The sequence below is a fragment of the Ctenocephalides felis genome, unplaced genomic scaffold (genome assembly GCF_003426905.1).
Source record: "Ctenocephalides felis isolate EL2017-DRISC unplaced genomic scaffold, ASM342690v1 CF-g0.4_SCAFFOLD_01604, whole genome shotgun sequence".
NCBI classification, from domain to species: Eukaryota; Metazoa; Arthropoda; class Insecta; order Siphonaptera; family Pulicidae; genus Ctenocephalides; species Ctenocephalides felis.
The window spans coordinates 7344528-7359792 of NW_020537758.1; the positions used below are offsets into that span (position 1 = coordinate 7344528).

Below are 15265 nucleotides of genomic sequence, written 5' to 3' on the forward strand. Positions count from 1 at the left end.
CCCTTTTTATGTTAGATATGGTGAAACTAGATAAAATTTACTACGATTCCATGCCAACAGTTATATACACCCCAGAATAAAAGGTTGGAATAAAACAACTTTGCAATCGATCTTTCATTATTCTTTGGAAATAAATAAAAATTTTGGGACACTTTTTGGATTTTTGTCAAATAACTCAAAAATATCATATGAAAGCACCCCTTTTCGGTTAGATAGGAAGAAACTAGATACAATTTAATACGATTCCATGTTAACAGTTATATATACCCTGATGCAAATGTTAGGAATAAAACGATTTTGAATTCGATCTTTCATTATTCTTTGGAAATGAATAGAAATTTTGGGACGCTTTTTTGGTTTTTGTCAAATAACTCACAAATATCATATGAAAGCACCCCTTTTTGGGTTAGATAGGAAAAAACTAGATAAAATTTACTACGATTCCATGCCAACAGTTATATACACTCCGATATAAAAATTTGGAATAAAATGACTTTGAATTCAAAATTTTTTTTCCAAAACCTTCTAGTACATTCTACTAAAATAATTATTGATCCTCTACCAAATTATTGTTCTTTTACCAACATTCCAATTACATTTTTTTCTACTAACGACACAAACTTAGCCTAACCCTGTTACATCTACATCATGCAAAGTGGTCCATCATCAAAAGTTCAAGTGCAGATTTACTAAAATCAGCAAATATCATTCATCTATATATTCAATGTCTTCACTATATATATCGACTGTGCAATTTTGTATACTACAAGAGTCAATGTTTAAACTTTCGAAACTGTACATGGATTCTGTAATACTGTCCAAAACACATTGATTGTCTGCTGATGACATGGAAACTTTATCAGAAGTCAATGTGTCACTATTGGAATTGTCACAAACACTTTTATTATTTTGTAAATCATTATTGTCACCATTTTGATGGCATATGACTGTTGCCTGGCTTTTGTCGTCCAGACTTGATGATTCTTGACTGGATTTCTGTTTAAGTTGGCTGATCCTGGATAAATTTGGCTCAACCAATTTTCTGGTAGTTTTGGCTTCTGATTTATCTGTCTGATGCAGTTCTACTTTATGGACGTCTGCAAACACATTTGTTTGCTCTGGAGACTGTTCATCATCATCTACCAATTTTGGGTCTTTTTTCTTTTCACCATCGTCTTCGTCAATAACACAATGCAAAGTTGACATTTTTACAAGCAAAGACTTTCTTTTCCTCGGTGATAAAAAATCATCACTCCGAAGAATGGATTTGGTTTCTTCGTCTTGTGCTGTTTGTCATTGATATTGATCGTAATCATTTGCAAATGAAGTGCTTCCGATTTCAGGAACCGTCAGGAAATCACCAGCCCTGAAAATGAATTCGTATCAAAATTTACACCAATTGAGGATATAGTTCAAGGATGAGCAACCCGCGGCCCGTCAAGCATTTCTCAACTACAGATTATTTTTCTAGATATTTTATTAAATACGGCTGTAAAGGCTAATTTTGTTGTCTGTCAAAAACTGGTAAAAACGGTTGTTCGCAGAAATAGCATTTCCTGATAAAATAAATATTAATACAAATATTAGTTTAACAATATTGCAAGAAATATTAAGAACTTGTCGCAAAGTTTAAATCACCCTGAATTTAAAAACTTCCTGACAGTTTAGAGCGTGAATTGTTTTTGGATATAAAAGAACAATTGTAGTACTTAATAAAACAAAATAAAGTACTTAATAAAAAAGATTAATATTTTTTGTAGTATCTTGTGTTTCACATTTCATTTTCAGAAAAAGAAAATGTGAACAAATTTTAATTGTGATTCCAAATGGTCAAACCTAACAAAACAGCTGTGTTTTCATGTAAATGTTTTCTTCGCCATTTACCATGCAAAATAATACAGACTTAGAAAATTTATTTTTTCAGTAAACATCGCAATTTTTAATAAATCTTATGTCAGCCCTGAGAAATTTTTGCTTTTGAAAAAAAACTCAAATCAAATTATAATAAATTATTTTTGTGTGCGAACAATTACACAGGTCTGCAAAAGAAAAGTCGGTAGATAATAATTCATTCATTCAGAAAAAATGCTAGATTGAAGATTGTACCATTTTTTAAATATTTTTCCATATTTTGTGTCCCAATTTTGACTATAAATTTATTATATTCAGCGGTAAAAGTACATTGACAGTACATCGGAAAACATATGTCACACACCCAATCCAGACAACTTTTTTTTGTGGACCTGTATTAATTTCAATCATAAAATTCACAAAAAATTGCCACCTATCAAAACTGACAATGAGTAAAACGCTGCATACGTGTTGCTACTTTTCGCATTGAAAAAAAAGAACAAAATTAAAAAAAAAACGCTGATAAGCTAATCAAAGCTTATATAAGAAAACAATGCCAAATTTCTTATTAAAGTTTTCAAGTGAATTAGTTTTTCTGTTTAACTATTATTTGTTTGTATTTTGTATTTATATTTATAAATACTTCTAATATATACTCGTAATTGTATAAAATATATACTTTTTTCAATTTTGTATTTTTGTTCTTTTCTTGTAGCAATTTTGTTGTAAATACATTATTTTCGCGCTCAGTCAACAAATCTTTTGACTTAATTTTAGTTCAGACTTTTGACCTTATGGGAAAACTTCAGTTTTATTTAAAAAGAAAAAGCTATTTATTTTTATCATGGGTTGTACGAGCGCAACATTTTTTTCAAATTTTGTTCTTTATTTTAATTTTCTTAATGCGGAATGGAAAACTACATACAACTCCAAATTTTCATTATTTTATAATAGTCATTTTAGTAGTCCAATCATATTTTATTTAGCTCGGTAATCGATCAATTAATTATTATCGCCTGTGAACGTTTTTAATTGAAATTCGATCGAGATTTTTCTGAGCTTATAAAAAAGCTTAAATTTATCCGCTCTATTCGCTGCAACATTTTAAAAACAATTCTTAGATATTGGCAACGAAATGGTTACCTCCGATAAACTAACTGATTTGCAGGCTTATTTTACTGTACAAATATTTCTCAATGTGCATTAGAAGTACATAGTTTTTGAATTTCTTGCAATTTTTTGCTAGAATTGCAGAAGCAGCAATTCTAGCAAAAAAAATTAGAAATTTAATATTAAAATGTGAAGATAAAACTGTTTTTGAGAGAAAACTGAAATGTTTTTTCAGAATTATTGAAATCTCACTCGTTTCGCTAGACATAGCATAACTTAATTCAAATATGTATGTTAGTAATGTAATAGTGTTAGCTGTCCATTTTATTTATATACCACATATTTATACATTCGGAATTAGTTAGCCATTTCTAATACTAATGATTTTCTAACTAGCTGTAAGTGGAATTCTGTCTTAAGGCAATTACGGCATCGTGCCTTAAGGCAAATTGCTGGAACTTCCCGTACCAAAAATTATTATTTTTTTAAAAACAATTAACATTTTTGAAAAAAAAATTACTTTGAAAAAATAAGATTTTTGAGAAACTATAAATTGGACAAAAAATTACTTTTTTTTGAAAAAAAAAATTTAAAAAAAAAAATTTTTTTTATTATTTTTTTTTTGAAAAAAAAATTTTTTCTTTATTTTGACATATTGTGGAAGATCTGAACTTTTTTTTTCAAAGCAATCGTACTGCTTTAACTGCATAGGGACAAAATATAAAGCGCGTAAGCGCCGCGTCGCTGTCTAACGCATAAGCATTGGTACGGAACCCATAGGAATGTTAACAAAATGTATACTTATTGTTAAAATATCTGATAATTTGATGTGCATATGTCTAATGATCATTTTTGACTGCCAAATGGCTCATTTTTTTACTTTTTCCTCCATATCTCCGAAACCGCTAGACCTACATTTATGAAAATTTTATCAACTCTTCATCTTGCCAATACAAGTAAAATGTTTTTTGAATTATTCAAATCGGATGCTCCGTTCTCTTAAAAACTGAGTTACCGTTTTCGGCACTTTTTGCCCCGTATCTTCGGAACGGCTAGACCTAACTTCGCCAAAAACTAATCAGCACGTCTCCTTATTAGTACTAATCGAATGTTTTTTGAATTATTCAAATTGGTTGATCCGTGTTCCCGAAATCGTCGACGAAAATTTGTATCCGCACATACATACACACACATACATACACACACACACACACACACACACATACATCCATTTTTTCTAAGGTATGCCAAAATGTTCAGAAACCTCTGAAACGTAAAGATATATAAAAAATTTCATTTTCGATTTTTTTGCGATTACTATAACTTACCCTACGGGAAGTTAAAAATATTTTCGGTGGCTAAACGTTCGCCGGGTCAGCTAATATATATATATATATATATATATATATATATATATATAAATTACGTGCGGCTCGCCATAAAATTTTGAAAACCAAATTGGCCCGTGGGTTAAAAAGGTTGCTCGCCCTTGATATAGTTTATACTTACTTGAATACATGCATTTCATTCTTCTCGCGTTCCCTCAACATAAACGAAGGATCCTCATACGACTTCGCCTTTTCCAAACGACTACGTTTTTGCGGTAAATTTTCTTCCTTCTTCACAAACAAATTACTGTCGTCTTCATTAATAACACTCTCTTCTTTGTTATCCTTAACCCCAAAATCCTCCTCGTACAAAACCTCGTCAACAGAATCAGTTTCGGCGCTGTGTTTTCTCCATCTGTATCTCAATCTGGGAGAACTTTCTGCCAAACTGCTGGCCCTTGCCAACTTTCTCTGGCTCATCCTTCTACCAGATGGTATAGTCGAAGTTTCTGATAAAGACATTGTCCTTGCACTGTTGCCCAATTTTGGTGTCCTTCTTGGTACCAGGTTGGCTTCTAGATCAGCTTTCATAATGTCTATTCTGGGAGGATCTGTGGATCGTCGTAAATGCTTACCGGCGTCTAAAAGTTGCCCTGAAGACGCATCCAGGAGGAACAATGATAAATTTCTGGATTGTCTGTATGATGGTAAACCTAAAGTTTGCTGGGAGTGACAGGTTTGACGTCTTCTTCTCGGTTCTACACTTGTAGGTGGAAGCAGGGATGATGCTCGTCTGCGCGATAATAGTAAGGGGATTGATGGAACTGGTTTGAGTACCTAAAAATAAACACAGGAGTAAGAAGAGAATTTAATCAGCATCATTGTGTAAGTTTCTGGGACGTACAAATGGGCTGTATGTGTAATTCTTGGGCAGGGACAAAACTTTTGCTAAAGGTCTTCGTATGGGTTTGGCTTCTCCATTCTCACCAGGCTCGTCCAATTTTTTGCACAACTCCTTATCTTCAACATCCTGCAAAAAACACGTTAAACAAACTTTAACAAATCTCAATTTACACTCCATTACCTCCAATTCCCTCTCAAGTTCGCGTTCTAATTCCACTTCCATATTCTGCTCGTCTTCCAATTGTTTGTGACTTTCTTCCAAATGTTTCATCAAAACAGCAACAACCACATTGACCAGCACAAATTGGGCCATCAGGACAAAAATGACGAAAAATATTGGAGCAATCACTGGACTGACACAACAGTTGGTGACGCAATCGGTGGCATCATTGCAATCATCCCTAGATAAATAATAAATTCGTAAAACAAAAAGGTATTTTGGTAATGATAAAAATCAATATAGTTTACCTTAAGGTATCCTTCATGATTCCATTCCAGTTGTCACCAGTGGCTACACGAAACAAGGTCAAGAAGGCCATTCCAAAATTTTTGAAATGAGCATGTTCTCCCAAACCTATAAATGACCAAATGAGACATAAATACATTATCCAGAGTTGATAAATTATTTTCCCATTACCTTGGCAGGGTTTTTCATCAGAGCACTCCAGTCTTCCAAACAACTCCACTCCCAAAGCTGCAAATATGAAAAACAGCAAGAAAAACAACAAACCCAAGTTGCCAACTTGTGGCAAAGCCTGCATGACAGTGTCCAACAATGCTCTGATCCCTTTTGCCATTTTTAGCAATTTGAGAACCCTGGCAATCCTTAGAACTCTCATCACTCGCATGATTGTCGGATTTATTGGGATTATATTGGTTTCCAGTTCTTCCAAAACAATACCTGGGGGAAAAAGAAATTGGATACTTAAAATAAAAATTGGATAAATAAAATAGTTCAGCAGGTTTCATCAATCTATTCCACTTACCAACTATAGATAGTATAACTATAGCGACGTCCAATTGATTCCATTTATCCTTCAAGTAGATTTTGAAGCCCAATGCATACAATTTTAGGCCGGCTTCAATGATGAAGACGGCGGTGAAAAAGTAGTTGAAGACCTTCAGTGCTGTTTCCAAAGCCGGAGGCATTTTGTAGTATTCAGTGGCCATCGTGACAACATTTAGACCTATGACTGCTGCTATTGCCAGGTCAAAATATTTGCTGGTCACCACATTGTGGACGGACATCCTGATTGGAGAGTAGCCGGTGTAGTATGGAGGCTGGTGCATCACTAGAAAAAGTAATGGAATTAAAATGTGTAATCGCCTAAAAAAAGGTGATTTTTGGGAATTTATATTAGAAAAACTACTTTATCAATCATTTCAAAATTTTAGGAATATATTTACACATGTTTTAAGAATACATAGTGAAATTTTTAAAGAAAAAAATTAAATATTTTTCAAGTTATCGTCGATCTCCAACGGAGCGACAAAAAACGGCTCTTCACTGCTGCAGTGATTTCGGCCTTCTACGTGGATGAAATGATATTGGTAAAATGATTTGGTATACGTACGTCTGCGTTTCTTTTCCATCTGAAGAGCCCTTTTAGCAGCCCTTCGAACCCTTTCCTCTTTCTCTTGTTCTTCCCTGCATCTGTGAAAATTTTCGACGACAACTCCGACGAACATGTTGAGTACAAAAAATCCAACAAGAAGGATGAAGGCTATGAAGTACAGAAGGCGCCACTCGGAATAATTTACTATTGGCTGGAAAATATGTATAAAAATTTAGTTCTCACCAGTTTAGACAATTATTTTTTGAAGTAAAACTTCTTTAGGCGCGACATGGGTGTAAATCCGTACAAATGCAACGAAAATTGTTACGGCAAGGTCAAGTGAGAGTCATTCGCTCTCGATGATATCATTTTAATTCGGGTCGATTGTGATTAGTCGTCGCGTATGTGAATAGAGATCTGTCGTTGTATGCGTACCGATATCAACAAAGAAATCGGTATAGATAAATGAACATTTTAAAGTTACATCGTAGTACAAATCTTGATTTAATGAAAAATGCCTGAATCAGAAAAATATTTAACACTGTTGTCCGTAATTTACGAAATTCCGGGTCCCTTTCTTATTCGGGTCAAAATTTAGTTTGCTCGTCTGTTGAGTCCTTTTTTTATTTGCTCATCAATAGATTTTCTTTTTTTAAATATTTTTAAATCGCTTGTCAGTAGTGTTTTTTTCTATTAGAATTGTTATTTGCTCGTCAGTAGAGTCCCCTTTTATTATTAGTTTATTCTTTAGTAGATCCTTTTCTGCTTTCATTGTTAGTTTGCTCGTCAGTAAAGTTCCATTGTTCTTCAATTTTTAGTTTGTTCGTCAGTAGATTCCCTTTTTAATTTTAATTTTAGTTTGCTCGTGAGTAAAATTTATTTTATAATTTTACTATTAATTTCCTCGTCAGTAGAGTCCCTTTTTGCTTAAAAATTTATGTTGCTCATAAGTAGAGTCCCATTTCACGTCGCCTAGATATTTAATTTGTTCGTCAGTAGAGTCCCTTTTGTCTACTATTTTTAGTTTGCTCGCCAGTAGAGTCTCTTTCTTCTACTATTTTTAGTTTGCTCGTCAGTAGAGTCCCTTTCTTCTACTATTTTTAGTTTGCTTGTCAGTAAATTCCCTTTTTAATTTTAATTTTAGTTTGCTTGTGAGTAGAGTTTCTTTTATAATTTTACAATTAATTTGCTCGTCAGTAGAGTCCCTTTCTTGTACTATTTTTAGTTTGCTCGTCAGTAGAGTTTTTTTTACTTTTGATTTTACTTTTTCGTTTGTTTGCGAGTAGAGTTCCATTCATATTTTTTTAATTAATTTGCTCGTCAATAGAGATCCTTTGTTCTTCTAATCTTTGTTTAAAAGCCCTTTTTCTTTTTTCTTTTTAGTTTGTTAGTCAGTAGGGTCTTTCTTTATTTTTTATTAGTTTGCTCGTAAAATCGTTATATTTTTTTATTTATCAACTGCTCCTTAGTACAGTTCCTTTTTTTGTCACGAAATTTAGTCTTCTCGTCAATAGAGTCCTCTTTTTTGCTTTGAAATTAAGTTTGTTCGTCAGTAGAGACCTTTTTATATTTTGTTTAAATAAAATATTTGTGCCGTGTACGAAAATTAAGTTTGTTGAAATAATTTCTATATTATTCGTCGTTTCTATAAATATTTGAAGTTAATAAAATGGAAAATATTTTAATAGGCAAGACAGATATTACAGCTGTTTAAAGAATGAGATTGTATCGCCAGCGAAAAAGTAAAAAAAATACAAGCAGTCAATGAATGTATGTTAATTTTAATTACATGAAGTTCTTAAAACACAATCACATGAGTGAAGTAGCGAAAACAATATTTGTTTAGACGTTGTTTGACATAATCCACTGTGCGAACGAATATCATAGAATTTTTTAATCAGCAATTACTTTAAACCGATCATGTCATATTTCAAGTATGACTTCGATTACATTATTGTTTGTAAATATTATACACATTTTTAATGCTATTAAAGAATATATAATTTATAATTTATCACTATATAAATGTGTATAATGATTGACGACACTAATAAATGTGTGCATCACGAGAGTGTTATCATATTACTAATGAACATTATTCCAAATTGTTATATGATGTATTTATTTTTAACTTAAATGCCTTCTTGTACAGTAGCAAATATTTTTTTTTTATTCACCTGCTGATCGACTCCGACAGCATCCAAACCAGTGTACATAATATTCACCCAACCATCTCTCGAACTTAGGACAAAAAGTGACATCAAAGCTTTTCCCAGATCATCAAAATTGTATTTTCTGTTTATCCAAACGTTGCCTTGGATTGCTAGACAATCTGTTTTGTTTTTGACGCCTTTTATATTCTCGCCTTCGCAATAGTAAAAAGCTCCTTTGAATAACTAAAATATAAAAAAAATTAATACATAAAAATTTGCATTATTTTATATATAACAAATAATTTACCTGTACTCCTAAAATTCCAAAAATTATAAAAAATGTACAACAAATCAACACAATATTGCCGATTGGCCTCAAGGATGATAGTAAAGTCTGGACTACCAGTTTTAGACCAGGAGCTCTGAAATTGGCAAGAATTAGTAAAAAAACATCCAGAACACATTAAGGGGCACAACTAGTGTGAAATTTTCAAAAAATCGAATTTTCAATTTTTCCCTATTTCGATAGGTTATATCTCTAAAAATAACATACCAAAATTTTAAATCGATATCTTAAATAGTTTTTTAGTTACAGCCATTTAAAGAGTATGTATACAGAATATAGTATAACGATCATTTAATCTTTAAACGTGTTTTTCTCGAAACAGCATTTGCCGAATTTGCTACAGCGATTACTCAAAAACAAATGATCCGATCACTATCAAATTTTTTTTACATGTTCTATATATAGTTCTCCGTAAAATGAACTATTGATTTTTTGATCGGATCAAAAATCGAATTTTGGCAATCCAAAAACGACCAAAATTTTGGGTAAAATTCGACTTTTTTTAAAAAAAACGCCGCCATTTTGTCAATTTTTGATTTTTTTCTTTATCGTAGTTCATTTTACAGACAATATTATCTAGTTTAACGAGATTTTTTTTTTTAAATTTCATCCACGTAGAAGGCCGGAATCACTGCAGCAGTGAAAACCTTTTTTGTCGCGCCGTTGGAGATCGACGATAACTTAAAAAATATTTAATTTTTTTCTTCAAAAATTTTACTATGTATTCTTAAAACATGTATAAATATATTCCTAAAATTTTGAAATGTTTGATAAAGTAGTTTTTTTAATATAAATTCCCAAATATCACCTTTTTTTAGGCGGTTACACTAGTTGTGCCCCTTAAAGCGATTATGTTACCTGTTTATCACCCTCAAAGGTCGAAGAGACCTCAGCAGCCTAAAAACCCTCAAAATTCCAAAAATCCTGGGACTAGAATCGCTGACTAAAGACATCAACAAATCGATGATGGAAATTATGACCAAAGAACCGTCCATGATGTTCCAGCCTGAGGTGAAATAGGCGTCTTCACCGTAAATCATACCTGCTGCCACAACCTAAAAATAGGAAAAAAAATTAAAGGACCCCTTTAAGGTTAGATAGGGAGAAACTAGATAAAATTTGCTACGATTCCATGCCAACAGTTATAAACACCCCGATATAAAAGTTTGGAATAAAACGACTTTGAATTCGGTCTTTCATTATTCTTTGGAAATAAATAGAAAATTCGGGAAATTGTTTTCATTTTTGTCAAATAACTCACAAATATCATATGAAAGCTTAGTTTTTAGTAAGGAAAAAAATTAGTAGATAAGTTTTTTACTAAGATCACTAAGGAATTTTTTAGTTTACCTTTACAAGCATCTCGATTGCAAAAACAGCAGTGAACACATAATTAGCAGATGACAAAAATATTCTTTCCGGGCTTGTTGATGGTATATTTGGACGCTCCATTGCTAAAGTTATGCAATTTAGGGCTATGAAGAGCAAAACTACATTGTCGAACCATTGTTGGTTTACGAACCAACGACACATCGACCTAAACCTGAAAAAAAATAATATACATTACTAAATAATAGATCCAATATATGAATTTTAACTTCCCGTAGGGCAGTTATAGTAATGGGCCGAAAATCGAAAATGAAATTTTTTGCATTTCTCGACGTTTTGAAGGTTTCCGAACATTTTACTGGCATACCTCAGAAAAAATTGATGTTTTGTGCGTCCACATTTTTCGTCCACGTTTTCGGGCGCACGGATCAACCGATTTGAATAACTTAAAAAACATTCGATTCTTATTGATAGGGATATGTGCTGATTAGCTTTTGGCAAAGGCAGGTGCAGCCGTTACGGAGATACGAGGCAAAGAGTGCAGAAAATACAAATCTAGTTTTTGAGAGAACAGGAGAAGTATCGGATTTTAATGATATAAAAAACATTCCATTAGTAATGATGGAGACAAGGGGTAATTAGTTTTGGCAAAGGCAGGTCTATCCGCTTCGGAGGTACCGAGCTAATTGTGAAAAAAACGGCAGTTTTTGAGTGAACTAAGCGTCTGATTTGAATGATCTTAAAAACTTTCTGTTTGTATTGACAAAACAATTGCTTTTGAGGATAAAAAATTATTTTTATTCTAGGGCTATGAAAATTTGTTTGAATTCCACCCGATATTTGTAACGTTGCAAAAATTTAACACAAGTGTAAATGTGATTTAAATGCAATTTTACAGATACCGATTTGGAAACTGTTTTAAATAATTAGATAACAATAATATATTGATACAAAAACGTATTAAGATTTTTACAGAAAATATTAATTTATTTTTTGGGGCTATAAAAGTTCATTAGATTTTTATACGATTTTTGTAACGTTGCAGGAACGTACCGATAATTTATATGTGATCTAGATGCAATTTTACAGGAACGAACTTGAATAGTAAAATAGAAATAATATATTAGTACAGGATCGTATTTGCATTATATAGAATATTAAAAATTATTATTTTTCATAAACTTGATTAAAATAATTCAAATTTTGCATTTTCCTTGAGCTTCGTTTATATTGCAAAATTAATTTTCAAAATAAATATTGTGTATTGTATTGTATTAAAAATTAAATTAATTTTTCACAAATAAAGTATGATGGCATATAAGTTAGCCTGAAAATTTTACCCAAAAAATAACGTTTTTATAATTGAGTAGATTTTTTAATTGTTTTTTCACAACTCTTTATAATAATATATAACAATCAATCCACCTTTTCAACAAAATTATTAAACAAACTTTTTTTTTATAAAATTCCTACTAAATAATATATATATATATATATATATATATATAGTATTATAATAAATTAAAAAATAAAGGTGTAATAAAAATAAAATGATACGTGATACGTGTTCATGTACTGGAGAACTTTTCCAATTTTGTGAGAAAACTATTGAAAAAATGTGAAAATGCCGCCAAGCTAAGCACAGTATAAGTGAAAATGTCGCACAGAATTATTTGCAAATGCGTTTAGACTGTGACTGTACAGGAACACATTTTCAATTTTTTGTAAATTAGGCAACTATTTTTTTTTGAAATTGAATTCGAAATGAAATGAAGATTGTTAATAGATGATAGGAGTTAAATTGATTTATGATTTACATTTGATTTCAGATCAGATATAACAAGATAGTAAAAATAATGAACGTTACAGTATTTGCAATAATATATTTGAAAACGTTTAAAATTTCTCGAATATTTCATTACCATCCAATATGTCTTTTATCCCTTACCTGTTATCTGTAGGAAACACATAAAGCGAATAATCCTCTCGACCCTTCAAGCACCCTTGATTCGGTTCCAAAAGTTTCACCAGCTCCTTAAGTTTGGACGTGGCCTCAGAACCATTTGCCCTTTCAGGATCACTATTAGCAATCAAATCTGCAGCTATAGAACTCAAACGTCTGGAAGTATCCTCAGACATTTTAGGATCATTGAGAAGCTGCTCAGCTAAACTGACAATCAGCACATTCGAAGACTGTATGGATTTTCTACTTGTCGAAATTGGAATGAATATATCTTCTACGTGTTGCTGGTGGGAGAGAAAATGCTCGGGAGCGCAGGAACGCCTCCTCAACCTAATAAAAGGATAAAGGACACATTTAGTAAAACAAATGAGGATTTGGGTCAATTACACAGGGCAACAAAAAAAAATTTTGAAGTAAAACTTCTTTAGGCGCGACATGGGTGTAAAGTAATCGCTTGCATGATTCGCGCTTACGACGCTAGTTAGCTCAGATGTCGCGAGTATCCACCGAAAGCATGAAGCATATTGTTCAAATTTTCTGTGTTATATCAAATCTTTTTAAGGTTAAATATGTAGTAGTATAAATTGTGAGTTAATAAAAATGTCAGGATCGAAAGAATATTTTACCCCGTCCCCCATAAATAATTGTAGTGCAAATAATCGCAAATAATGAAACAAAGGAAAAATCTGCGCAGCGTAAGAAATGTAACTTTATTGAAGTAATTTGTATTATTCGAGTTGTTCGAGGTTATTATATACCTTTGAGGTTATTACTAAAATGCAAAATATTTTTATATTTAAACAAACAAGCAGTCAATAATAAAGTTCTACAAACACAATTACATGATAAGTGAAATTGTGGAAACAATATTTCTTCACTGGAAATTTAACGTAAGTTTACATGTTTCTCTTTTATGATGGCTATGGAGACTAATTTTAATTTACAAGATTTACATCGTCAAACAAAACAACGGCAGGAAAATAATCGGTTACTGCCAATTTATTAGAAAATCTTGAGCCTGAGGTATCAATTTAGATGTTAATGTCAACACCAATGACATAAGTAAGTATCTTTTTGCTGTTTAATCTTGAAAAACGCTTCAACTACTCACATTTAAACGTATTATTCTGTCATCTTTTCAGATGAAAGTACTGCTGTAACCTTTTCTGATCACGTCAATTGCAAATTAATGATTCTGTATATAATATGACTAATAATGTGACAAAAACTGATCTTTTGCAAGAGTCAAATGAAGTATTTCAACTTCCATAATATTTGCAAAAGATCAGTTTTTGTCACTTTATATTATTTTTTCACTTTTATATTATAAAAACTTCAATTTGTTTGGGAATGTACGAAAATTGTTTGAAAAACAATTTACAAATGATAGCTTTGGCTATGTATGTTTTGTGTGTGATCGACTCTGGTTTCAAAGTGACTTAGAAATATCAAATGATGCTCAAAAACAAATTCTTAATGATGGTTTTTTGAATATTGATTCAAATAATCAGGTCGTATGTCAAACTTGTCGAAAGGCATTAAATTCGGGTAAAATTACCACTTTGTGTAAATTTAACGAGTTTGTATTCCCATCTATACCAAATTATCTACCTAAACTAGATACTGTATCTGAAAGGTTAATTTCACCTAGGCTGTGTTTCATGCAAATTAGACGATTGAGACATGCAATTTGGAATATTTTGACAAATTATAAATGTGGCTGTTGACGTTGATAATAATATGGTTAATTTATTACCTCGTAAAATTGATGATGATCATTGCATTAACGTTCACATAAAAAAGAAAATGATTCATAGATCAAGCTATGTGCAGGGCTTGATAGATAAATAAGACAAATATAAAAGTATGGCTTCAATTTTTTAGGCAAGACAGATATTACAGCTGTTCAAAGAATACATACATTCAAGAAAAAATACAAACAGTCAATGAATGTATGTTAATTTTAATTACATGATGTTCTTCAAACACAATTATTACATGATGAGTGAAGTTACGAAAACAATATTTGTTTAGGCGTTGTTTAACATAATCCACTGTGTGAACGAATATTATAGAATTTATTAATCAGCAATTACTTTAAACCGATCATATCATATTTCAAGTATGACCTTGATTACATTATTGTTTGTAAATATTATACATATTTTTAATGCAATAATAAATATATAAGGTTGTCAAATATCTCCCTTCCGCCTTTTTGTATTATAAACCAAGAGCAAAAAAGCGGAAGCGAGATATTTGACAACCTAATATAATTTATAATTTATTGTTATATAAATGTGTATAATTGTCGACACTAATAAATGTGTGCATTACGAGTGTTACCATACCATATTACTAATGAACATTAATTAAAATTGTTATATTATGTACTTATTTTTACTTAACTTAAATTTGCTACTTCATACAGTAGCAAATAAGTTTTACTTCAATCGCATGTGATCCTTACGCGCACTCTTTTTTTTTTATAATAAAGTTACATTTTCATCGAAAAAACAGCGAGAACTTGGGTGCGCACCTAATATCGTAAAATATATCATATTAGGTTGTCAAATATCTCCCTTCCGCTTTTTTGCTCTTGGTTTATAATACAAAAAGGCGGAAGGGAGATATTTGACAACCTAATATATATCGTATTTTGAAAACTAAAGCTCATAGAAAAAACCAATGTCATTTTTGAAATCAATGCCTTAAATATACATAAA

The 15265-nt window shown here is 31.5% G+C and overlaps 1 protein-coding gene across 1 annotated transcript in view; it reads right to left on the minus strand.

The window, feature by feature from the left end:
• Positions 1-1248: 1248 nt before the first annotated feature.
• LOC113373291 overlaps positions 1249-15265 on the minus strand; it is a 213324-nt gene continuing 199307 nt past the window's right edge. The window contains exons 38-50 of the mRNA XM_026613599.1: positions 12525-12869; positions 10598-10790; positions 10106-10302; positions 9209-9323; positions 8926-9144; positions 6767-6959; positions 6179-6484; positions 5830-6093; positions 5661-5766; positions 5374-5593; positions 5194-5319; positions 4471-5126; positions 1249-1366 (exon numbers count right to left, since the gene is read on the minus strand). Coding sequence (XP_026469384.1) covers positions 1294-1366; positions 4471-5126; positions 5194-5319; positions 5374-5593; positions 5661-5766; positions 5830-6093; positions 6179-6484; positions 6767-6959; positions 8926-9144; positions 9209-9323; positions 10106-10302; positions 10598-10790; positions 12525-12869 — 3013 coding nt within the window. The 3' untranslated portion in view covers positions 1249-1293. The remainder of the gene's footprint in view (positions 1367-4470; positions 5127-5193; positions 5320-5373; positions 5594-5660; positions 5767-5829; positions 6094-6178; positions 6485-6766; positions 6960-8925; positions 9145-9208; positions 9324-10105; positions 10303-10597; positions 10791-12524; positions 12870-15265) is intronic.